The sequence below is a fragment of the Rissa tridactyla genome, chromosome 6 (genome assembly GCF_028500815.1).
Source record: "Rissa tridactyla isolate bRisTri1 chromosome 6, bRisTri1.patW.cur.20221130, whole genome shotgun sequence".
In the NCBI taxonomy this organism is placed as follows: domain Eukaryota; kingdom Metazoa; phylum Chordata; class Aves; order Charadriiformes; family Laridae; genus Rissa; species Rissa tridactyla.
Window position 1 is genome coordinate 57,961,675 of NC_071471.1, and position 21,089 is coordinate 57,982,763.

The following is a 21,089-nucleotide window of genomic DNA, read 5'->3' on the forward strand; positions in this document are numbered from 1 at the left end:
CCCTTCCCTGCCATGCCAGGCACCCGCCACCTCTGGGGCTGGGCTGTGCCCTCCATCCATCCGGCTGGAGAAGCCCTGGGTGTGCCCGTGGGCTGGGGCAGGGACACACCCTGGTGCCTGCATCCACCCTTGCTTGTATCCTGGGATGCTGCCTGGTCCTGGAGACAGACCTGCGTGCTGTGTGCCCCCCAGTTTGCTGTCACAGCCATGGCAGGACCCTCATTCAGCTGGGCAGGACCCCCTTTCCTGGGTTTGAGCCCAGAGCCACCTCCTGACCCCAGTGGGCACATCTCAGGGAGGTCATCATGCGCCTCTGCACGCTGGGACACTGTGTGCCTGGCTGCTGCACCTGCCCCCGTGCCCCCATGCTGGGGGCAGGTTGCCCTCCCCATGGCTGGGACCCCTGGGCTGCCCCTCCAGGCCACAGCAGTGCTGGGGAGGGACGTGCCGTGCCGGGAGCATGGGCAAGGCCTTGTTGGGCCAATGTGGCAGCGTTACACCTTGGAGCGGGGCTGGGACTTGCACCACCTTCCCCAGGGCCCACCCTGCCCAGAAGAACCCTCCCCGGCTCTGTCCCTTCTCGCCTGGGGGAGTCCCTGGGTCTCCCCAGCCTGCGCCCATCCCTGGGGCCAGGGGATAGCGGGGGCACCTTGGAGATGCTCTTGGCGCAGCGCTGGGGGCTGGGACATGGGAGCAGTATCCGCCCTGCGAGCCGTGCCCAGCTGCCATGCCACCTCCCTGCCTGTGGGGACCCAAGCCCTGCGATGGAGGGTCACCTGGAGAAACCCTCCCCGTGGGCATTTCCCATCACTTCACAGCCCCATCACTTCACAGCCCCCAACTTCAGGGCTCCACAGCAGCCCACACCATGGTGACAGGGGAAGAGGTGTAAGGGTAAGCGTGGGCCTGGCTGAGCGGCATGCCAGGTGCTGGAGGCTGGGGGTGTCCATGGGCAGCGCCAGGTCCGTCCCCACTAGTTGGCTCCATCACGCACCAGCCAACTAGCCCAGAGTGGAGTGGGCAGGGGATGAGTCAGCTGAGTCCAACCCTGGGTGCAAGGGGCAGAGCTGCAGGTGATGGAGAGGAGTGGGAAGGGGACCTCAGGGTGCTCCCATCCCCACCACTTGCAAGGATGTCCTATAGGTCCTTGTCCCAGTGTCTTGGGCTTTTCAGCTGGGCACCGGGGGACTGGGTCTGTAGTGGGGACCCAGGACCAGGTCTCTGGGCTGGCCATGTGCGGTATCAAGCAGCCCTAAGGGCTCAGCCCTGTGCTGTCCCCGCAGCCCTGCCGGGGCGTGCAGGGTGGCTGTGCTGCTTGGAGGTGGGATGGGCGCGGAGGCAGGGCTGGCAGTGGGGCGCCGGCTACTGCTGCTCGCTCTCTTCTCAGCGTCCTCCTAAGCTGTGGAGAAGCCAAAGTGGGGTGAAATCCAGAGCCAGCCAGGTCTATACTCCCCAAAAGCTTGGAGCTGGGACCGGGATGTGGGGCTTGCACAGCTTTCTCCCCTCTGCAGCATCCCCTCCTCCCCAGCCACTGCACCGGTCCATGTGGCACATGGGTCACCAGGGTGCTGTACCCCCTCCAGCCTCTATCCTCCCACATCGTTCCCTTTTGGGGGGCAGTGAGCCCCTCTGTCCTCCCTGCAGAGGTGAAGGAGGTCCTGCAGAGCTCACCGCAGGGGTGCCCGGCCAGGTGGGCTCCAGGGTGGTGTGCCCTCCCGGCTGGGTGCCCTGGGGAGCTAGCCAAGGACAGGTCACTGATGGGGGGAAAGAGAAATGACTCAATCAATTAACCAGATTAAAACTGTGACTTCACCTCCCAAAAATAGCTTTTCGCCAATATTTTAATGTGCTTATTAATAATCTGCTCGCGCTCTGATTAGCAGCGAGGTAATATGGGATCAGCTGTAACCTAAATTTAACTCTCCCTAATGGATGATGGCCCCGAGAACCAAAAAAAAGGAGAGGCTCCTATCCATCAGGCTTGCCCCTGCTGGGGGTCGGCGGCGCCCAAGGGACCTGGGCAGCTGCTGCCCAGCTGTGCCCTGGGACCATGACGTCACCTCTGCTGTGGCCCAGCTGGTCCCATGGCACATTTTGGGGGGGTAGTGCCCTAGCACCCTGCGACACCGGGCTAGAAGCACCCTAGAGGTAGCCACAGAGACGGCTGACAAGCAGGGCAGAGCCTGGCTGTGGTCAAGATACATGGTCCCCTCCCAAAGAGACAGGTCCCTTGGCAATGGGTGACTGCCCTGCTCCCTCCCCATCTGCTCCCATTCCGCAGCGGGAGACAGTTCCCTATGCCCAGCTGCTGGTGGTACTGGGAGAATGGGGACAGGGACCAGTCACCTGGCTACCTGAAAGCTCTGGGTGTTGCCCTGTGTATGCCCGTGGCACAGAGCTGATTGCTGGTCAAGAAACCCTGCTCCTGGGCATTTCTATTTATACCCAGCGTGTGGCTGGTGGGGTGGTTAATTTTAGCTGGGTGGCAGGGCTGTGCTGCCGGCGGCGCAGGAGAGCCAGGGTGGGGGTGGCTGAGCAGGGGATGCTTCATGACTGTTATTGTCACAGCCCAAAGTGGGACAGGTGGCACGGGCTCGTGCTAGCCTGGGCTGCCCATCCTACCACGACTGTGCCTGGGGCAGCATTACAGGACCGGCTGCCCTGCCAAGCGCCGAGCCATGGGTGCATGCGGGGCCACTTTGCCACTCTGTCCTGTGTCCCCTCTGGGTGCTCAGAGCAGCTGGTCTCGTGGGAGAGAGAAGGGAAGCGGGGACAGACCCGGATGCCTGGGTTCTGTGCCCTGAAAGGGGCATAGCCAGGGTGACGTTGTGCTCCTTACCCCACGCCTGGGTGGCCATGTCCCCTGGCTGTAGCTGCAGGGGTGGGGATGCGACGTCTTGTATGCAAAGAGGTGTCAAAGTGAAACAGTTGAGACCAGCATCTTCCCCAGCCACGTGTCCCATGGGGCGGCCAACGGTCTGGGGGACAGAGGTGTCTCAGGCATGGGTGCAGCTAATCCCATGGGGTTTGGGTTTTGCCGGTGTGTGTGCCCAAATTCACAGTGGCACTGCCTGAGTGCCCCTGGTGTTGCAGAGCAGGAACCAGGCTGGCTGGCTCCGGCTCCAAGCTGAGAAAAGGGAAGGCTGATCCTGGGCATCCCCAAGGAGGTGCTGCGCTGGGGCACAGGGGACGAGACGCCAGCGCCTCTCTGCCAGAGCCAGCTCTCTGGGCCAGCAGGGCTGCAGGGTTGCCTTTTTTCAAGGCCCTGTGTCTGGAGCAAGGACAGGTGCAGGCATCCCAGTGGAGATCCTGGCATTTGCCAATCCTGGTCTGCGGCATCACACCCTGGAGAGACCAGTTTCCAGGACTTCCCAGCTCTTCCTGGGGATTGGCAGCAAGGGGCTTCGCCCTGAGGGTCCTGGGGTCACCAGTGAGCGCAGAGCAGCCATCACGCTGTGGCGATGTCTTGCTGGCCCCATGGCACAGAGACTCAGCCACATGTGTAGCAAGCCTCATCTGTGCTCTGCCCCCTGCTTCCTTCTCTGTGCCACTCTCCCTTCGGGCCAGGAGGGTTATTTTTAACTGTTTGCCATGTGCTGCCTGAGCACAATTAAGGTAATTGGTTTGGGAGCCTGGCTCTCACACGCCGCTCCCAATTACCTGCCTGCCTGCCCGTGCGGCCCCCCGCCTCCCTGCCCGCGGTGGCCGGCTCCTCCGGCGGGGGACTGCCCCAGATAGGGTGGCAGGGCTGGGTGGGGGGCGCAAGCGGGCACAGGGGATGGAGCCATGGAGAGGACAGCCCTGCACAACGACAGCCTGCTCTATGCCTCCCTGATTGCCATCCTCCTCCTCATCTCCTATTGGTTCACCACTCGCTGCTTCAAAATCATCAGCGGCATCGAAGGTACGGGGTTGGGGACACAGGGGGACAGGGTGACACTGGCCCATCCTATACTCTTCCACAAGCCAGGTGGTGAGGCGATCTGGGCGCTTGGTGCGGGAGAGGGGGATTGGGGACCTCCCTGTCTGCCTGTCTGGGGCACCTCCATCTCCTCCTTGGTGACTTTACTTGTTCCTCCTGCCCCTGGTCCTCCTCCGCCGTGTGCGAGAGCAGCCGGTGGCAGCCACGGCTGAGCTGCAGCTGTGCCCAGGGCTGCTCCAGGAGCATCCAGCTCCACCATGCTGCCGGCGTCCAGGTACCGCTGTCCCTCACTGCAGGACAGGGACACAGATGGGCTTCGCAGTGCCTCCTGTTCTGTCGGGGGTGCCCGGTGCTGATGCTGGGGCCTCAACCTGCATTTTGGGGCTCTTGGTCCCTTTGGGCTTGACCTACATCTTTGCTCCTCAGCTGGTGTGTTGGGGAGCTCTGAGATGTGGCGGGGGTCCCGGTTTCCCCAGTGAAGGGTTTCTTTAAGCCCCACTGCAGTGGGATGTGTGTGCTGGGGGCTTTGCAGGGTGAGACCCCCAAGGCAAGGTGGGGAGGAGAAGTGGCACTGGTACCGCTTGTATGGGGACGTGCAGGGCCTCTCGTGCCTGGGGCGTCCATTTCTCCATCCATCCGTGTGACCTCTCTCCAAGCAGCTCAAGCCAGGCCCTCGTGGCTCTTCCCACAGCATGGCCAAATGCTGGCTTGCTGTGGGGATGAGAAGCCACCCCTGGGAACGATGCCCCTTGATGGGATGGGTGGCAGAGCCCTGTCCCACTTCTGGCTGGGTGCATGTGTTTTGGATGGCCTTTCCAGCATCCCTTACAAGGCGGCCGCGGGTCTGGCTCCATGGGTGAAGCCTCACGTGTGGTCCCATGTGTCTCCTCCATCCTGGGGGCAGCTCCAGATTGAGGAGCATCCCTGGGGATGTGGATGAGCTGAGGGGGTGGTACCCTGACACCTCCAGCCCATCCGGAGCTGCCGTCGGTGGGAGGGGATGTGCCCTGGGCAAGTAACTCTGGTGAGTTTGGGGGTGCTGAGAGCTGGGCTCTGGCACGGTGTGTGGCACTGGGACACAGGACAAGCACCGGGTGCCTGTGCCAGTCCTGGTGGGATCCTGCATCGTGCTGGCAGCGGAGTGGAGGGCTTTTATTAACGGCTCCGGCACAGGAATGAGTAATCCTGTCAGGGCGTCCGGTGGGTGATTTATTGTGGCTCTAATGGGGAGGCCGGCTGGCGTGGGATGGGCACGAGGGCAGGCGGGGAAGCTGTCACTCGGTGGCTTACTTTCCACTGTACCCTTTGGCCCCAGCATCCCACGACGCTGGCAGAGACACATGAGGGGCCGACAACGGTCCACTCACATGGATTGAGCAGGTTCGCTTTGCAGAGGAGCTGCCCCAGACCCTCTTTGCTGGGACTAGCCCTGGCCCAGGCTGGACAGACTCCTCTACCACTGTATCTGGCCAAAATTAGGTTGCATAAATAGCCCCATGGCGTGCGGGGCAGGCATCGGCCCTGGGAGCAGCTGGAGGCTTGGGGTCATGATGGCTTGCAACTGGGGCTTAGCAAGAAAAAAAAGCTTTAAAAATGCAGTTGGCATCAGTGGGAAACTTCCTCCGAGAGTGCAACAGGCCTGTGCCACCCCATCCCTGAAGGGACTGGCTCGGGGTGGGGGCAAAGCCAGGAGCCAGCCGGCTGAAATCCAGGCTCAGTGCCTGGAAACTCACCTCTTTCCAAGAAAAGGAAATGTTAGGTCGGAAAACTTCCAGCCTGAGGGATGTTTCCCCAGGGAGGACTTTCATCTCACTCCCCAAGCCACCTCTGATGCATTGCTGGCATCTTCTGCTGGTGTCAGAGCCTTGGGAGCGTGCCCCAGGCGGGCAGGAGATGCTGAGCCGGGTGGCACGGAGTTGCTAAATAGCCTAGCTATGCCATGACCTGGGACTGAGCCACCAGCGCTCTCTATCCCCTGCCAGGGGACAAACCTGCAACCTCCTGGGCTGGGAATGGGGTCCTGGGTGGGGGTCCTGGGTGTGGGGGTTGGTGTGGGGCAGCCCTCTTGCGAGATCTTGCCAGCATCAGCCAGCACCTCCGACATCCCCTTCCTCCCACAGGTGTCACAGGGTGATGTTTCTTCCCTTGGTGATGTTTCTTCCCCTGGTGACGTATTTCCCCCCCCACCACAAAGGCAACAGGGAGGAAAAGGGGCTTTCTGCCCCAGTCCTGTCTGCAGGGCCCTCTGTGGGGGCAGGAGGGCCCTAGAGCTGGGCAGAGGGTCTTCCCCATGGTCTGGGTATGGCCACTCCACCTATACCTGGGGCAGCTGGCCTTGCTCCTGTGAGTGACAAAGCAGGGTAGGGAGCAGTGGTGGCATGGGGACAGCCCTGCTCCCTGCCTGCAACACTGGTGCTGGACTTGGGACTGCTCTTGCATCATGCCCCATGCGGGACTTGTCCACCCAGGGATGGGCAGTGCCAGCGGTGTCTCCAGGGGCAGCCACGCACCCCAAGGGGTGCTGAGCCCTGGTGATGGGGCAGGGACCGGTGGGTGCCTGGCTTCCCGGTGGTCCCTGTGGTCTGTGATCGAGCAGCCAGGCAAAGGCTGGGATGCTGTTAAAAAAAGCATAGGAGCTAAATATAGCCCCGTCGGCTGTGTGTGGATGTGTGCTCAAGGCACACGGATGCCTGGGTTTGCCCTCTGCCTCCTGCTGCCGCGTGACCTTGGCTGGGTCCCTTGGTCCCACGGGGTCCCCAGCCCCTCCGTCCCCTCCTCTCCTGCCTGTTGCTGTGCTGCCTGCGGGTCTGGCAGTGTCTCAGGCATCCTACATCACAGCCCCCGCTCCCGGCCCATTCCCCCAGCCCTGCTCCCTGTCTCCCCTTGGCTCTCCCAGTGAGACAGGCGGACTCATCCGCCAGCTCAGAAATGGGGCAGCTGGACCTGTTGCCCCAGACCCTGCCCAGGAGAGGATTGTGGGGACCTTGGGGTGTTCAGCCATGGTTGTCCCCATGGGGCAGGTACGCGTGTGGGGCGCAGAGGACAAGTCTGAGTCATCCCCATCCTGGATGTTTAGCCAGTGCCCAGCGTCCTGTCCCCTCCCTGTGTTGTTCCCCCCCCGGGAACCGAGTGCCTTTTAATATCTGTGGCCCGTTTCCTTAGCAACTGCATTAAGCAAATCGATAGAGGTGGTGTCATTGGAATGGGAGGGCATGCCTCCTTCCCCTCCGGCCCCCCCATCCCCGCCACCCCCCCACGCCTCCCTCCGCTTGGCCTCTCTCCGCTCTTACTTGCAGGCACGGCCCTGCTCTGCCTGGGCTGTCAGCTCCTCGAGCTGCCTGCCACAGCCCCATGCTGGCCCCTTGCTCGCCCACAGCTGATGGCGGACGCCCCTGAGTAGAGGGGTGACAGCCGATCCCCCCTTGGGGACAGCGGCGGGGGTCCCTGGGGATGCATGGTCCGGCAGTCGCAGCGCTGGGGTGAGGAGGCTCCAGGACGGCAGTGGGGAGGGGGTGGGAGGGGGTGGGGCCATGAGACACCCCCACCATGAACCTGGAAGGCCTTGAGATGATCGCGGTGCTGGTGGTCTTGGTCCTCTTCGTCAAAGTGCTGGAGCAATTTGGCCTCTTCGAGCCCGTGTCCTTGGAAGGTAACGGGCGCGGGCGGTGCTGGCTCCACTGGGAACATGGGCGGCAGCTGGTGGGTGTCCAGAGCTGCCCCCAAGCATGCTCTGAAAGTGCTGCATCCACGGGAGAGTCCTGGGACGTGGTGTCCATCTGCTGCTCATAGGGGCGAGCAGGGGGGTCCTGGTGCGAGGAGCGGGGTGTCCTGCCTGCTCCGTGCAAGGTCCCAGTGTCTGGGGACATGGGGAGGGGACAGGGGAGGGGAAAATCTGCTGCATGGTGGTGATTTTGGTGTGTGCTGGAGTGTCATGGACCAGGACTGTGTGTGAGCATGCAAGTGGGCACCAGGGTGTTTTCCAGCACCTCTAGAGGAGCAGCGTGTCCCCATGGTCTGTGGTCACCTCACCCTGAGCAGCACGAACATGAGCTGTCAGACTCAGCACCAGCCTGCAGAGCAGCCAGGGCCTGGGCAGGATGGGTGCCTGATGCATTCCCTGCTCCTGGCTCTTCCCAGAGTCCCCCCATGGCCCTTGGGCAGGGTGGGGGGACACACGAGCTGCTGCCCAGCTGGGCAGGGACCATGCAAAGTGCTGAGTGGTGTGTGTGGGGCGCGCTTGGTGGAGCTCAGATCTGCTCAAGGGACTGTGTGGGGTGGGACGGAGGCCAGGACCGCTTGGTCGGGTGCTCCCTGGACTCCCAGGGGTGATGATTGTGTGGAAGGTCCCCCCAGCCCTACCCAGCCCCTGCCTGTGCCTGCAGACACCCATATTAAGGATGCTGCAGCCTGCCCGTCCCCGGGCATTTGGGGCACCCACGGGATGAGGAGGTGACAGGCAGTTTGCCTGGTCCACTGGTGCCCTGAAATTGCTCCACTCTGGTTCTGTAGCGCTGATTCTCGCACCCCTGGACTGCACCTGTGGGATGGCTGTGCCTGGGAGTGGGGAAGGAGGGAGGGGACAGATGGGGGCATCGCTCCCTGTGGCCCTGCGAACCTTCTTGCAGGACAAGAAAGCGTGGTGAGTGGGTTTTGTTGCTGCTTAACTGCTTTCCTTGTCCCAGTGCTCCAGCGGCAGTGCTCCTAGGTGGGTTGTGCCAGGAGGGAAACTGAGACAGAGCTGAAATAACTGCCAGGCATCCTGCCTGTGAGCCTCAGGGGGGAACATGTTGACTGTGCCCAGATTAGACCCCCGCTTCCCCAGTTCTGCTGGTAACTTGGGGGGTGCCTCCCCCAGACTCTGCTTTGTCCCCTTCCCTGTGCTTTTGCTTCCCTGTGCAGCTCCATGAAGCTCTGGACCAAAGGTGGTGGCATAGATTGCAGTGGAGACAGTGGGGGCAGTGAGCCCCCTGGTCCCTGCAGCAACCCTGCTGAGGGGTGCAGACAAGGCAGGGGCCACCCCTTGGCCTGTGTTGCTGCTCCTTGCCTGGGACGTGCTCCTCCATCCCCTGGGGCACACTCGTCCCCACGCAAGTGACAGGAAGTTGGAGATGGGGTGTCCTGCATCCAGCCTTGTACCTGTCAGCCAGCAGCCCTCCAGAGGGAACCGGGATGGATGGTGGCATGCCTGCCTCCCGTGAAGGACCAGCCTTGCCACCAGTCCTCTCTCGTCCCCAGGAGGACATGGTGTCACTATACAGCATGGGGAGGCACAGCCTGCCCTGTCCCACGATTGGGAGCTGTGGGTCCCCCTGGCCTGGCTGGAGATTTGCCCCAGCTGTGGCAGTGGGAGTGGGACCCAGGTGCTCCAGATTGGCAGCAATTGCTCCCATCGCCAAAAGGTGCCTGGAGGGGAGGGAAAGGTGTTGCTCAAGGGGCAGGAATCAGCGGAGGTTGAGCAGAGCTCTGGGTGCTGCAGGGGGAGTCCTGCAGGTGGGCGCCTGTGTGTTGGGATGGGGGTGAGATGCTGTTGTGTGGGTCACCCCCTCGGCTCAGGAGGCAGCAGGTAGGAGACTTTGCTCTCCAGGGAAGGTCCCAGGCAGTGTCTGGGGCTGGGAAATGCTGAGTCCCCTCTGGGGGTTGTTTACCAGCTGTGCCGGCAGCGGCAGCCCAGGGACCGCAAAAAGCCTGAAACCGTACACTAATGGCTCAGGTCTGCTAATGGACATGGGGCTCCGCCACTCGCTTCAGGAGTCATCGATACCGCCTGCTGTGCTTCCCCTGTCCTGGCTGCCACATCATGCTCTCCCTGCCCTGTCCCTGCCGGCCCCCTGCCTGTGGCTGTCTCTCTGCCCAAGCTGTGCTGGTGGTCTCCTGGGGACGGTGTGTGCTGGGAAGTGTTGTGCCTCCACAGTGATGGTCTGGGGATGGAGCATCTCCAGAGGAGACCAGAAAAATGCCTTAGCCCTGGGGAAGGGTTTGGTGGGAGCATCTTGCGGTGGGACACTGTCTGACCTGTGGAGGGGAGGGGGAAAACCCACAAAGGGTTCCCAAACTCAGCTGGATGAGGCCCTGAGTGACCCATCCTTCCATTTGGAGCTGGCCCTCCTCTGCGCAAGGGCTTGGATGGGAGCGCTGGTTGTCTGCGCCCCCTTGCCATGTCCCCTTGGCACTGTCCCCCCTCGGATCCCGTGCAGCCTTGGTGGCACAGCCAGAGCCACTGTCTGGCAGCAGCGTCAGAGCATCTCCTGTGGGCACTCTGCGCTCCAGGGGTGATCGATGACGGAGCTGGTGTTGTTTACCAGTTGGTTAATCACTGATGGGCCACGTCACCCTACCAGTGCCTTGTGCCACCCTGAACATCTCCTGGCAGAGCTGCACATGCACTGCCGAGCTGCCTGGGGGGCTCCCAAGCCCCTTGCCAAGGGCCCACTTTGGCCAAGCGCGCAGGAGGGGGCAGGCAAAGAGAAACGCTATTGATTTTGGCTCTTGAAGTGCAGCATCAATAATTCAACGCGGAGCAATCGGTCCCGGCTGGGAGGAGGGGTGGGCGGGAGGTAAAAGGCGGGAGAGCTGCCTCAGATGAATATTAGATGAAGCTGCAGATTGCTATTGGCGTGATAATTGGTGCCTGCCCAGGGCTGGCAGGGCTGTCCCTGCCTCGGCTGGGTCAGAGTCCGTGCATGGGGCAGGCAGGATTGGGGGTGTCGTGGAAAGCCCCTGACATGGGGTGGGCTGGCCCCTGCCTTCCCTGGGAGGCTGCTGCTGTTGCCCCAGAGCTGAAGATGTGGAGGGGGAAGCAGAGCTGGAGAGGGTGCCAAAGCCTTCCAAAGTCTGGGGAGAAAGAGGAGGGGGCAGCAGCCCGGCTGGGTGCCACCGGCACCCCAAAGGATGCCAGGCAGGAGGGTGGTGGCAGCGAGCAGCATGGCCACCTCCTGGTGACTGGCTCAGGGTGAGGGTCCCTCCAGAGAGGGAGAAAATGAGCATCCCTGCGGCACTGGCGATAGTGAAGCCCTGTGCCAAGCCCTGCTTTCCTCCTGCTTTCCAGGAACCCCTTTGGCAGGAGCGCAGCATCTTGGCTGCGGGAGGGACCAGCCCTTTGGTGTGCGGTGCCAGGGGTCCCTGGGCTCAGGGCATTATCCAGCCTGGTGGGTTTGACAGACCCAAGAGGTCAAGGCAAGCCGGCTGTGGGTGGGGTAGATCTCGGAACATCGAAATCCGGTGTGGGACAGCTTCAGGTGCTCCAGGTTGAAGCTTGGGGTTCCCTGGGGTGGGGTGCACCAGGGATTTTCCCGTGCACAGGGGGTTTAACCCTTCCCTTTCCTTTGCCAAGGGCTGGCAGGTTTTTCAGCTGGCTGTGGAGCTAGGCAGGGTTTGGTGGCTGAATCAGAAGAGAGCTGCTGGCTTATGGTGAGGGCTTGCAAAGCGGGAGGGGAAGGGGCAGAGGTGTGTGATTGATAGTCATGGCCAGGCTCCGGGTTTGGATCTCGTCATGGCCTTACACACCGAGGCATGCTGTAGCTGGGCCACATCCTGGGGTCTTAGAGAAGAAGGTCTGCTGGGGACCCTACGCTCCCCCCTGTGGAGCATCTTCCACACGTTCCACACCCAGGGACATCAGCCCTGGTTGTCAGCGTGGGCACAGGATGGGCTGTGCTGTCTCACCCTGCCTGGAGAGGGTGAAGCTGGGGGAGAAGGGGACTTGGCCCTGGTTCCTTGGCTCTTGGCTGTGACCCTTGCGGCTGGAGCCAGGGCAGGGCAGCTCTCCCAGCACTGAGCTCCCCGAGGACCACAGCGCCCGTGGCACGCACCCCGCCAACCCTGACACTGCGTGGTGTCACGTCCCGCTCAGCCCAGCCAGACGTAATTAGCTTGTTGAATCTCTTCTGCCGCCGGCCTCGCGTTAATCACTTTTCACATTGCTTCTCTCCCAATTCCCTGTGGCCTGGCTTGTTCTTTCTGTTGCTGATGTGCCTGGAGAGGGGAGCAAGGGGACCTGGCTGGACATGGAGCAGGGACCCCACTCTGCTCTGTCTTGCCCCAGGGACATGCTCTGAGGCAGTGGATGGAAGGGCAGGGAGATCGCTCAGCCACAGGGAGGTGAGAAAATTGCAGACTGGAGAAAAAGCAATAAAGCTAGAGAGTAAGGGAACCTGTTGAGACAACCCTTCTTTGCAGCCCTGCTCTGCTGGTGGAGGATGAAACCTCAGAGTCCAATGGGAAGGTCTGGCTTGAAGCCAGCCTGGGGCTCTCTAGCATAGGCTTGTGTTGGGCTGCAGGGTGCTGTGAGAGCTCAACAGGGTCTCTTTCACCTCTCCCTTGCAAGGGGCAGGATTAGACCCCTGGACTGGGCACAGGCGGGAATAGAGGTGCCCTGGCCAGGGCTCTGTGTGGTTGTGGTCCCCGGAGTGCAGGCAGCAGGAGGTCCCACATGCTGTCCGTGCTTGGCTGCAGCATCCCCTCCCAGGGATGCAGGGAAATGTCTCGTTCCCCATGGGCCACTGTTCTGGGGCTTGCTGTGCTGCTGGAGCAGGGGGTGGCCAGATCAGAAGCAGTTTTTAGGGGACAGATGCGTGGAAAACTAGCTCAAAGAGACTTTCTAATAACCACTACTGCCAGGCTGGGGTCTCTGCCCTGCTGCCCACGAGGCAGGGCTTTGGATGGGGTGCAGAGAACCCCCACCCTGGCTGGCCGCCCTGCCACGCTGCCCTCCCTCCAGGGAGCACCCCGGAGTGGAATGGGGTGCATTTCCCTCCAGCAGCAAGCAAAGTACCCAGGGCCGGCAGCCCCCGGCTGCAGCTTCTCTACATGCCACGGATCTTGCAGATGGCTGTGACTTACTTGCTGTGTGGAGAGATGCAGATGTTCCCCCAGCAGGTGCAGAGGGAAGAGGTGCGGATGGCAGGTGTCCATGGAGGTGATCAGTGGACAAGTCTGAGCCCTGAGGCTGGGAGCTCCTTGTGCTGTGTTGTGGGTGCATGCAGGTTGGCGGCATTGCTGGGGGACAGGTTTGGTGGCCTGGGATGGGGCGGAGGTGCTGCGTTGGGCTGGGTGGCAGCAGTGTCCTGGGGGACTGTGAGTGATTGAGTTCCAGGGTCGGTGCCACCACATGGTGCTGTTGGGGTGGGAACCGGGGGCAGCTGAGCCTCCTCCACGCACCCATTGGTGCCAGCTCTGCACCCCTCCACAGCTTTCGGGGGCTGCGGGGTGCCCGTGCCAGGCTGTGTAGGTGCAGAGTGACAACAGTGAGGTTCCCCGGGGGAACTGGGGTGAGAGCTGGCCCCTAAGTCCCTTGGGCATATGCATGGGCTCTCAGTTCCCCTGCAGCCTGGGTGCCCTGAGGGACCCCAGAGGGTGCCGGGGCGGGAAGAGGGAGGGCCAAGGCAGGTCTCTCCTCCCCTGCCCTCCCCTCTCCTCCCTTGCTGGGTCTGTTACTGCCAGACCAGCTGCCTGCTGGGGCTGCACGTCTGGGGGATGTCGGTTGCTGGGGCACCCTGGGATCTGCAGGGGCTGCAAACGGTGGGCATCATCCTGCTGCTCTGCTCCAGCCTCAAGCTACTCCATGTCCTGGGCATCATCGACCTGGCCAGTGGAGGTGGGACAGGGGGATAGGGATGGGGTTGCGATGGGATGGGGCAGTTGTGGTGGAGGTGCTCCTCATTTCCCGTCCGAGGGGCTGCAGAGTGCTTGAGGGAGACTTGGAAGGATTAGTGTGTTTTGGGGCATTTTAGGGGGACATTAGGGTATGGGAGGGTGCCTGGCAGCATTAGGGTGTAGGGAGCTGGGGAAGTGAGGGTGTCTGGAGGTTGGGGTCGGGGGCGTTTGGGAGTGTTAGGGTGCTTAGAGGGCACTGGGGTGCAGGGGTATGAGGGCTGTTGGGGTGGGAATATCTCAGGGCATTGGGGTGCAGTGCTGTGTGGGGTGCTGGGGGCCTGGGACTGTCTGGGGTGTTGGAGTCTGGGGGCTTTGGAATGCAGGGAGCCAGGCTTTGTCAGATGATGGGGAAAAGGGCTGCAGGTGACTGGGTCTGGGGAGAGGGGTGGGAGCTGGGGGCAGGGAGGGATGGATGTGGAGTGATGCAGGACAAAGCTTTCCCTGCTGCCGCAGGAGCTGGTGGCTACGGGGGGAGCATGGCTAAAAGAGGCTGGAGCCCCCGGCCCCTTCACCCTCCCTGTGGGGTTGTGCCAGGGTTGGGGAGGGAAGGGGCTGCCGTGGGTGCTGAGCTCCCTGGCTTGGCAGGTGGGTGCTAAGGACAAGGCTGGATGTGGCCAGGCAAGAGGACTCGGAACGCGTCGGAACAAGGGATGTGGGACCTGTTGGTTGTGCCTGGCGAGGGCGGGAGTGCAGAGCACTGCACGGTGCAGCTGGCTTGTCTGCTTTTGCTGCTGTCCTCGGCTCTGCCACGGACAGTCCTGGCTCAGACAAGCGCTGCCAACAGACTGTGCATGAGTGCGATTTAGGGTTGTTTTTTTTTTCTTGCCCCCAAGCCCTCTGCCTTCTGGCTGGTGCTGGGGATGCTGCCAGATGAAGGGGCTGCAGATCGCATCCCCTCCGGCGGCCAGATCCCGGGGTTGGGAGCTGTGATGGGGTGATGTGCGGCTAGGAGTGATCAGAGGAGCAATTAGTGACTGAACAGAGGGAGGGGAGGAGGCCACTGAGCCCAGGAGGTGCTTTCAACCCCCTTGTGATGGAGGATGTCCCTGAGCTGCCTGGGCTGTGGCTGAGGCATATCCAGGCTTCGTACATGTGCCTTACTGGGGACGGTATGGATGATATCTGGGAAATGGCTATGCAGGGCACCAGCTCTCTAATGGGACACGCTGCCTGCAGCCAAGAGGAGCTGCTGCTCTGCTGGGGCATTTCTTGGGCAGTTCCTCTGGCACCTTGGATGCACCGATTGCTGCTGCCAGAGATGTCCCTGCCATGGAGGTGGTGATGGGAACAGGGCAGGATGTGTCCCTGCAAGTGGGTTTTTGTGGCACATGTCTGTCCCGGTCCTGCGGCCTTACCTGCTCCTTTTGGGGAGTCCCTGAGGTCCACTGTGCCTTGGTACGTGTATCCCATCCCATTCCTTTCTTGCAAAATTTTGTATGTAGTGTGGCCTGAAAAATTATTATTCTGCCAACATCTCCTCTGGGCACAGCCAGGCTGTCTGGGAGCGCTGTCACAGGCTGGGAATGGGAATGGGGACAGCACCACTGTGAGTCCCACTCTGCTCTGTAGCCCTTCTGGCCCACATCCCCCCTCTCCCCTCTCTGGCACTGGGGAGCGTCCCAGCTCTGAGTCTCTGCTGTCCCATGAACTTCAGGTCTTGCACGGCAGCTTTGCTGCTCACAGCTCCTCCAGCCCTGCTGGCTCTGGGTGTCCGGGCTGAGGCCACCCCTGTCCCACCCCCAGGACAGGGACTCTCTGTCCGTCCTCTGCCCCTGGAGATGCCAGCTCTGATTTCATTCCCCTAATGGATGACTGTCTGGCCCCAGCGACTGCTGCAGGCACCTTGGCCCTGGCTGTGCTCAGTTCTGTCACCGCTGACTAATGAGGGTCATTTGCAAAGCTGCTGCTCGCAGGACCCATCCTGACCCTCCCCGGGGCGGGTGGGGGAGCTCACTGTCTCTTCCTCCTGCTGGCCTTCATTGCAGACCCCGGAGAGCTGTGGTCCCCCTGAGCAGAAGGTGGCACTGCCCGAGGCTAGGTGCTGTAGAGGGGGAGCTGAGCCGGGGGCTGGTGGACCCCGCTCAGAGCTGAGCCCTGCACAGGGATGACCACAAGCCACAGGTGGTAGGGGCAGCTGAGCATCACTGCCTGGATGGACTCGGAGACATGTCCTGGCAGGGGGAGCTTGGGGATGTGCCTCTGGCCTCCCAGGAAAAGACGATGCTCTGGAACAGGATGGAGGCTCTTCTACTGAAAAGAGCATGTTCTGGGAACTGCCGACCCCTTCCCCATGCTCCCCTGGCCCTGCCCTGCCCCTTCTTCTGGCTCTATACTGGCTGGGGTTTGCCCTCCTTCTTCCCAGCCAGGACATCTTAAAAGGCAGAGGGGTCCCCTCACCCAGCTGCCTTCTGCCAGCCCTCCTCCTAGGGCATGGTGCTAGGGCAGATCGCCCCTGGGGTACCAGCTCCTTCTGACCTCACGACTGACCTGGTGTTACCCCATGGGGCCAAGAAGGGGCTGTGGGGGCTGCATGACCCACCCTCTGCCTGCTGGTGCTCTGCTCCCATCCTGGAATGGTGCTTTGCCCAGGCACTGAGCTGTGGACACTGGGAGGGTTCTCACTCATTGTGATGATGCGTTTATTGATGGGTTACTGGTGGGGAAGGTGGTTGGCACTGCCTGTTGGTTTGTTATTGTAGGGTCTTTTCTAGCAGGAGGGTGCTGTGGAAGGGATGGGTTGGTCTCCCCAGTCAGCTGTTGCTGGGAGGGCACTGGTGGCTTTGGCTCTGTGGGGAGGGCAGGGACATGGTTATGCATCGAGTTGACCCCAGGTCCTGCTTTCTCTCTGGGGAGACCAGAGAGACCAGACCAGGTTTGGGTCCTCCCTGGGAAGAGAGGTGTCAGCCCAGCACCGTGTAACCCCCCGACATGGCAGCACTGGCTGGATCCAGCCCCCAAGGGTACATCAGCTGCTGGTGGCTCAATACAAAGTGGTCCATGGCCATCCCAGTGGTGGTCACTGCTGGGGTTTGGGATCTACCTGCTGTGGGTCCCTTCAGAGCCAGTATCCAGCAACCTCCAGGATACATTTCAACAGCATGTGGAGGTGGGGATGGGAAATCCCTTCCCCTTTTGGTGCTGCCCAAGGATGGAGGCTCTGCTTGTGTGTAAGTGTGTTTTGAAGTCGCTGGGCTGTGGAGTGATGCATGGAAAGCGACAAGCCACTTAACCCAGCAGACCTCCTGCCGCAGATAAAACACTGCCAGCCCTTTCCGTTGGCTTGTTTTGTGCCAGCCACTTGATGGCTCTTGCAGAGGGGTGGAGGACAGAGTGACATCTGGAAAAAGAGCAGGCACAGGGCTTTGTGCTGCAGGTGTCCTGTGTGCTCAGCAGGACAGCACATGGCTGGGCTCCACTCCCCATCTTCGGGCAGAGCTGCTTCCCAGTGCGGGGGAGCCGAGGGAGCCCTGGGACTTGCTCACATGGATGCTGGGGGACAGAAAGGAGAACGGAACGTCCTCCCCAGCAGAGCCCTCGGGTGCACCAAAGCCAGGACAGCAAAACCCCATCCCTGGTCACCCCTCTCCTGTTGTTAAGCTGCATGTGCTGAACGTGCTCCCTCCCCTGCCCCGGGGCCCCTGAAATCGGGCCCTCTTTAGTTTCCTCCTTAAGAAAACGCCCATGTTCTTTATTTTTTTTTTCTTTTTCCTTCTTTATAACAAACTAAAGTGTAACTTGCACCTGACCTGACCTACTGCACGTGCCTATACCTGCTGCCCCTGTGAGTCCAACCACAGTTTACTCTCTGTTGCATCTCTCTCGCTGTGTGGTTTCCCTCCCTCCCCTGGTCCATCACCCTGGCGCCGGCTGTTGCTCTGCCCGTCCCATCCCTTTCCCCTGGGCAATGGGGCTGCTCCTGCCTCCCAGGTCTGTTCCCACAGTTCGGCTCTGCTGGAGGGACCTGGCCCCAGGGCATCCTTGGAAGGCTGAAAGGTGCAATTTCCCTTTCCCTTTGCAAATTAAAGTCCTGGAAAAGTAGCTGGGCTGAAATCATGTTTTAGGCACAACTGATGCCCGCTTCTAGGAAGGAGAAAGCCTCGTTCCTCACCTGCCCACAAACCCCAGAGCAGACAGGGGCCAGGCTGTGCTGCCAGCACCAAGATCCTGGCCCTCACCCTTGCCTCTGTCACCCTGTGACAAATGCCAGGGGGTGCATTCGTGCATCCCTGTGCATTTGTGTGTCACTGGCACCCTACTGTGGATGCTGTTTCCCTGGGGACAAGTTTGCCTTCTCTGAGTGGCTTTGTGGGACAATGACCTCCTGGAGCTGTTCTCCATCGCCCCAGGGTGATGGAGCTGCCTGCAGACCAAGGTCTTCCTCTGGGCATTGGATCTGGGTACCAAGCAGCACTATTTCCCCAGCCCCCAGGGCTCAGCTCAGCCCCACAAGGCTGAGAAAGCTGCTGGAGAAGCCCCATCTGCTACCCCCCTAGAGAAACAACCCCAAAACCAGGGCTCAGGGTGCGCAGGCATTGTGGCCTGCTGCCTGCAAATGTCCAGGGCGCTTGGATCAAAAGCTGTGACAGCACATCCCCAAAGGGACTTTGCACTTTTCATCCCGTCGGTGCCCCGTGCCGCTCTCTGCCTACCTCTGGGGGCTGGAGCCCGGCATGGCCTTCATCCCCCTCCCTGCCTGCAGCCTTAGTCCTGCGCTGGGTTTGCTGGCTTGAGACACTGTGGGAAGGGAGGGAGTGGGTCTGCAGCCATGGGGCAGTGCCAGCAGGGAGAGATGGGGCTGAGCAAAGCCACTGGGGTCCAGATGGGGGAATAGGGTTGGGGGGGGAAGGTCTGTGCAGCGAGGGGGCTTGCTGTTTATGCAGAGCCACTTGGAAGCCATGGCTACGGGCCAGGCTGACATGGTGAGCCCTTCACCCTGCCCCCATAGCCTGGCCGAGGCAAAGCCCTGAGCCCCATTCCCCTTCTGGCTGTCTCGAAGCAGAGCCCTGGGCTGGGATCCCAGTGCCACGCTGGGGTGGGGGTGCACGCTGCAGTCCGGGCTGCATGGCTGGGTTCGGTGCATGCTTCGCGTTCAGCCGTCGGCTGCCAGCAGGATCAAACCCAGCCCAGAGCTCTGGGGAGGATGCAAAGCCCTGTCTCAGCCACAGGCTGGTTCTTGGGCTCCATCCTGCCCTGCCTCCCTGCATAGCCCCTTGGGGAGGGGAGGATCCCAGAGAGCAGGTATTTGGCCTCCAGGCTAAAGGGTAGCCCTGCCATCTCCTGGGTCTCTGGGCTGCTGGATGTCTCCAGCACACCCCGACACGTTGCAATGGGGGGTTTGTGCAGAGGTGCTGGGTGTGAGTAGCCCGGCAGGGTTGCCCTTTTGTCACCCCCTTCCTTCCCCAGGAGGAAAACTCCAGTGCTGGGTTTGTCCTGGGATGAAGCAGAAAGGCCGAGCAGAGCCTGGGCTGGGCTTCGCCTTCCTGCTCCTCCGGCGTCGCGCTGCATGTGCTGCCTCCGGCCCCGCTCGCCCTGTGCCGGGTGCCCAACCCCGCTGCCCACCGGGTCCGGGGGCCGCTGCTCCGTTAACTCTTCTTCTGCTTGGTGACTCCTTCTTTCTTCCAGGCAACCCGCCGGGCCAAACTAAAAAAGCGCTGAAGCAGCGATTCCTCAAACTGCTGCCCTGCTGCCGGCCCAAATCCATCCCCTCGCTCAGCGAAAGCAAGTGCTTCTTCTTGCCTTTGTGTGTGTGTGTCCCCAGCAGTGTTGCTGCCTGCCCTCCGCCCTGGCCCTGCCCGCGGGAAAGGGATGCCTCTGCCACCCCGCTGTGCTGAGGCTGGGACTGTCAGGATCAGCCCTGCCCCGGAGGGGTGCGATCCAATGGGCTCTACAACCACCTCTCTCCTTGCCTGCTTCCAGGCTGGTTTTTCCCCCTCTCCAGCTCCCAGGAGCGTCTCCCACAGGATGCTCAGCGGCAAGACCCGCTTTGGAGCTGCCTCGGGGCAATGGGACCCTCCTGGTGCTGGTTTAAGGGCTGGGAGGGTTGTTGCTCAAAGCTCGGTGTCAGTTTGGAGATGGAGATGTGATAGGGGGGGTGAAAGGGGCTGAGCAGGGAGTGAGCACAGAGCTGCCCAGAGCCCCCTACCCGGCCTGCACTGGTTACGCTTGGCCCCTCGGTGAGTCCGAGTCCCTGGCTGGGGTCATCCCCTGCCACGTGGTGTGAGCTGATACCCCCTGGGAGAAGAGGTGAGTATGGAGGGGGCAAGGGCTGAGCTGCCCCACAGAGGGGGGGGTAACCGCTGTGGGGCCGCAGCCCCTCGGTTGCAGTGGGATCTGGGGGTGCTGGCTGCTGCGGCCTGAGGTCGTGCAGCTTGCCAGATGGTGGGGAGAAACCATCGATTAAGGCGGGGGCACAAGGGGCAGGGCAGGGCCTAGGCAAGGCTGGGGGGGCATTTGGGGCTGGAGGTTCTGGGGCGCAGCTCTCCTGCTGGACATGAGCTCCAGTGCAGCACACACCTGTGGGATGTCCAGGGTCTTGGCTCTGCAGGGCAGATGCATGTGCCAGGGGGAGGAGAAGGGCAGGTAGGGGGGCTCTCAGCACTGGGGGGCTCTCAGCACTGGGGGGCTCTCAGCACTGGGGGGCTTTCACGCCCCCCTTCTGCCCAGCCTGTTCTGTATGGGGGACTGGGGGGACTGTTGCCCAGTGTCAGCTGCTGGTCTGCCCCCAGGGTGTCTCTGAGTGTCCCCTGCTGGCATATACCCAACTCTGGCTGAGCAGGGTACCCCAAAAATGTGTCACCATGGATGGGGTGTGCTGTGCAAGGTGCATCTCCTGCCCCCCAGCACAGCAGGGCAGGCAGGACGGTGCTGGCCTCAGCTGCCCTCTCTTCCCCTGGGTTCCTTGCAGACAGCGTTGAGGATGAGTTTGAGCTCTCCACCGTCTGCCACCGCCCCGAGGGGCTGGAGCAGCTCCAGGAGCAGACCAAGTTCACCCGCAAAGAGCTGCAGGTCCTCTACCGAGGCTTCAAGAATGTGAGTACCCCTCGACCAGCTTTGCTAGCCTCCCCCCGCTGCAACGTCAAGCTCGGAGGATGCTTTGCGCCCAGTGGTGCCTGGGGTTTGCAAAGGTTTTCGGGACCTTGGGGTTGAAGTTTCTATCAGGCTACGGCCTGATTCCACTTCCAGGGAGCTCAGTGGGGTGGCCTGATCCTGTGCTCCATCCCTTCGGTGCAGAGAGCCTCCTCCCTGGGTGCCTGGGATGCAGAGCCCCTCCAGCGAGGGGTGCAGCCCACAAAATCAGGGAGATGCTCCACACAGCCTTGCCAGCCACTCCACCAGGCAGCGCAGCGCCAGGGGGCAAGGCAAGGGAGCCACAGGGATTTAGGGGGATGCTCGGCCCCTCTCCACAATGGGGAGGTGACAATGTGGCTTGCCCTGGCAGGAGTGCCCGAGCGGCATCGTCAATGAAGAAAACTTCAAGCAGATCTACTCACAGTTCTTCCCGCAGGGAGGTGAGTGC

At 61.8% G+C, this 21,089-nt stretch overlaps 1 protein-coding gene across 7 annotated transcripts in view; it reads left to right on the forward strand.

Annotated features, from left to right (window-relative positions):
- KCNIP2 (potassium voltage-gated channel interacting protein 2) overlaps window positions 1-21,089 on the forward strand; it is a 46,742-nt gene that overhangs the window by 21,552 nt on the left and 4,101 nt on the right. For 2 of the 7 annotated variants that reach the window (XM_054206150.1, XM_054206149.1), the window contains exons 2-3: window positions 20,478-20,602; window positions 21,012-21,081. In XM_054206150.1, coding sequence (XP_054062125.1) covers window positions 20,478-20,602; window positions 21,012-21,081 — 195 coding nt within the window. Of the gene's footprint in view, window positions 1-3,786; window positions 3,905-7,468; window positions 7,572-10,278; window positions 13,515-18,380; window positions 19,296-20,477; window positions 20,603-21,011; window positions 21,082-21,089 lie in introns of those variants that run through there. The other 5 variants (XM_054206152.1, XM_054206151.1, XM_054206147.1 and 2 more) reach the window with 5 other exon arrangements.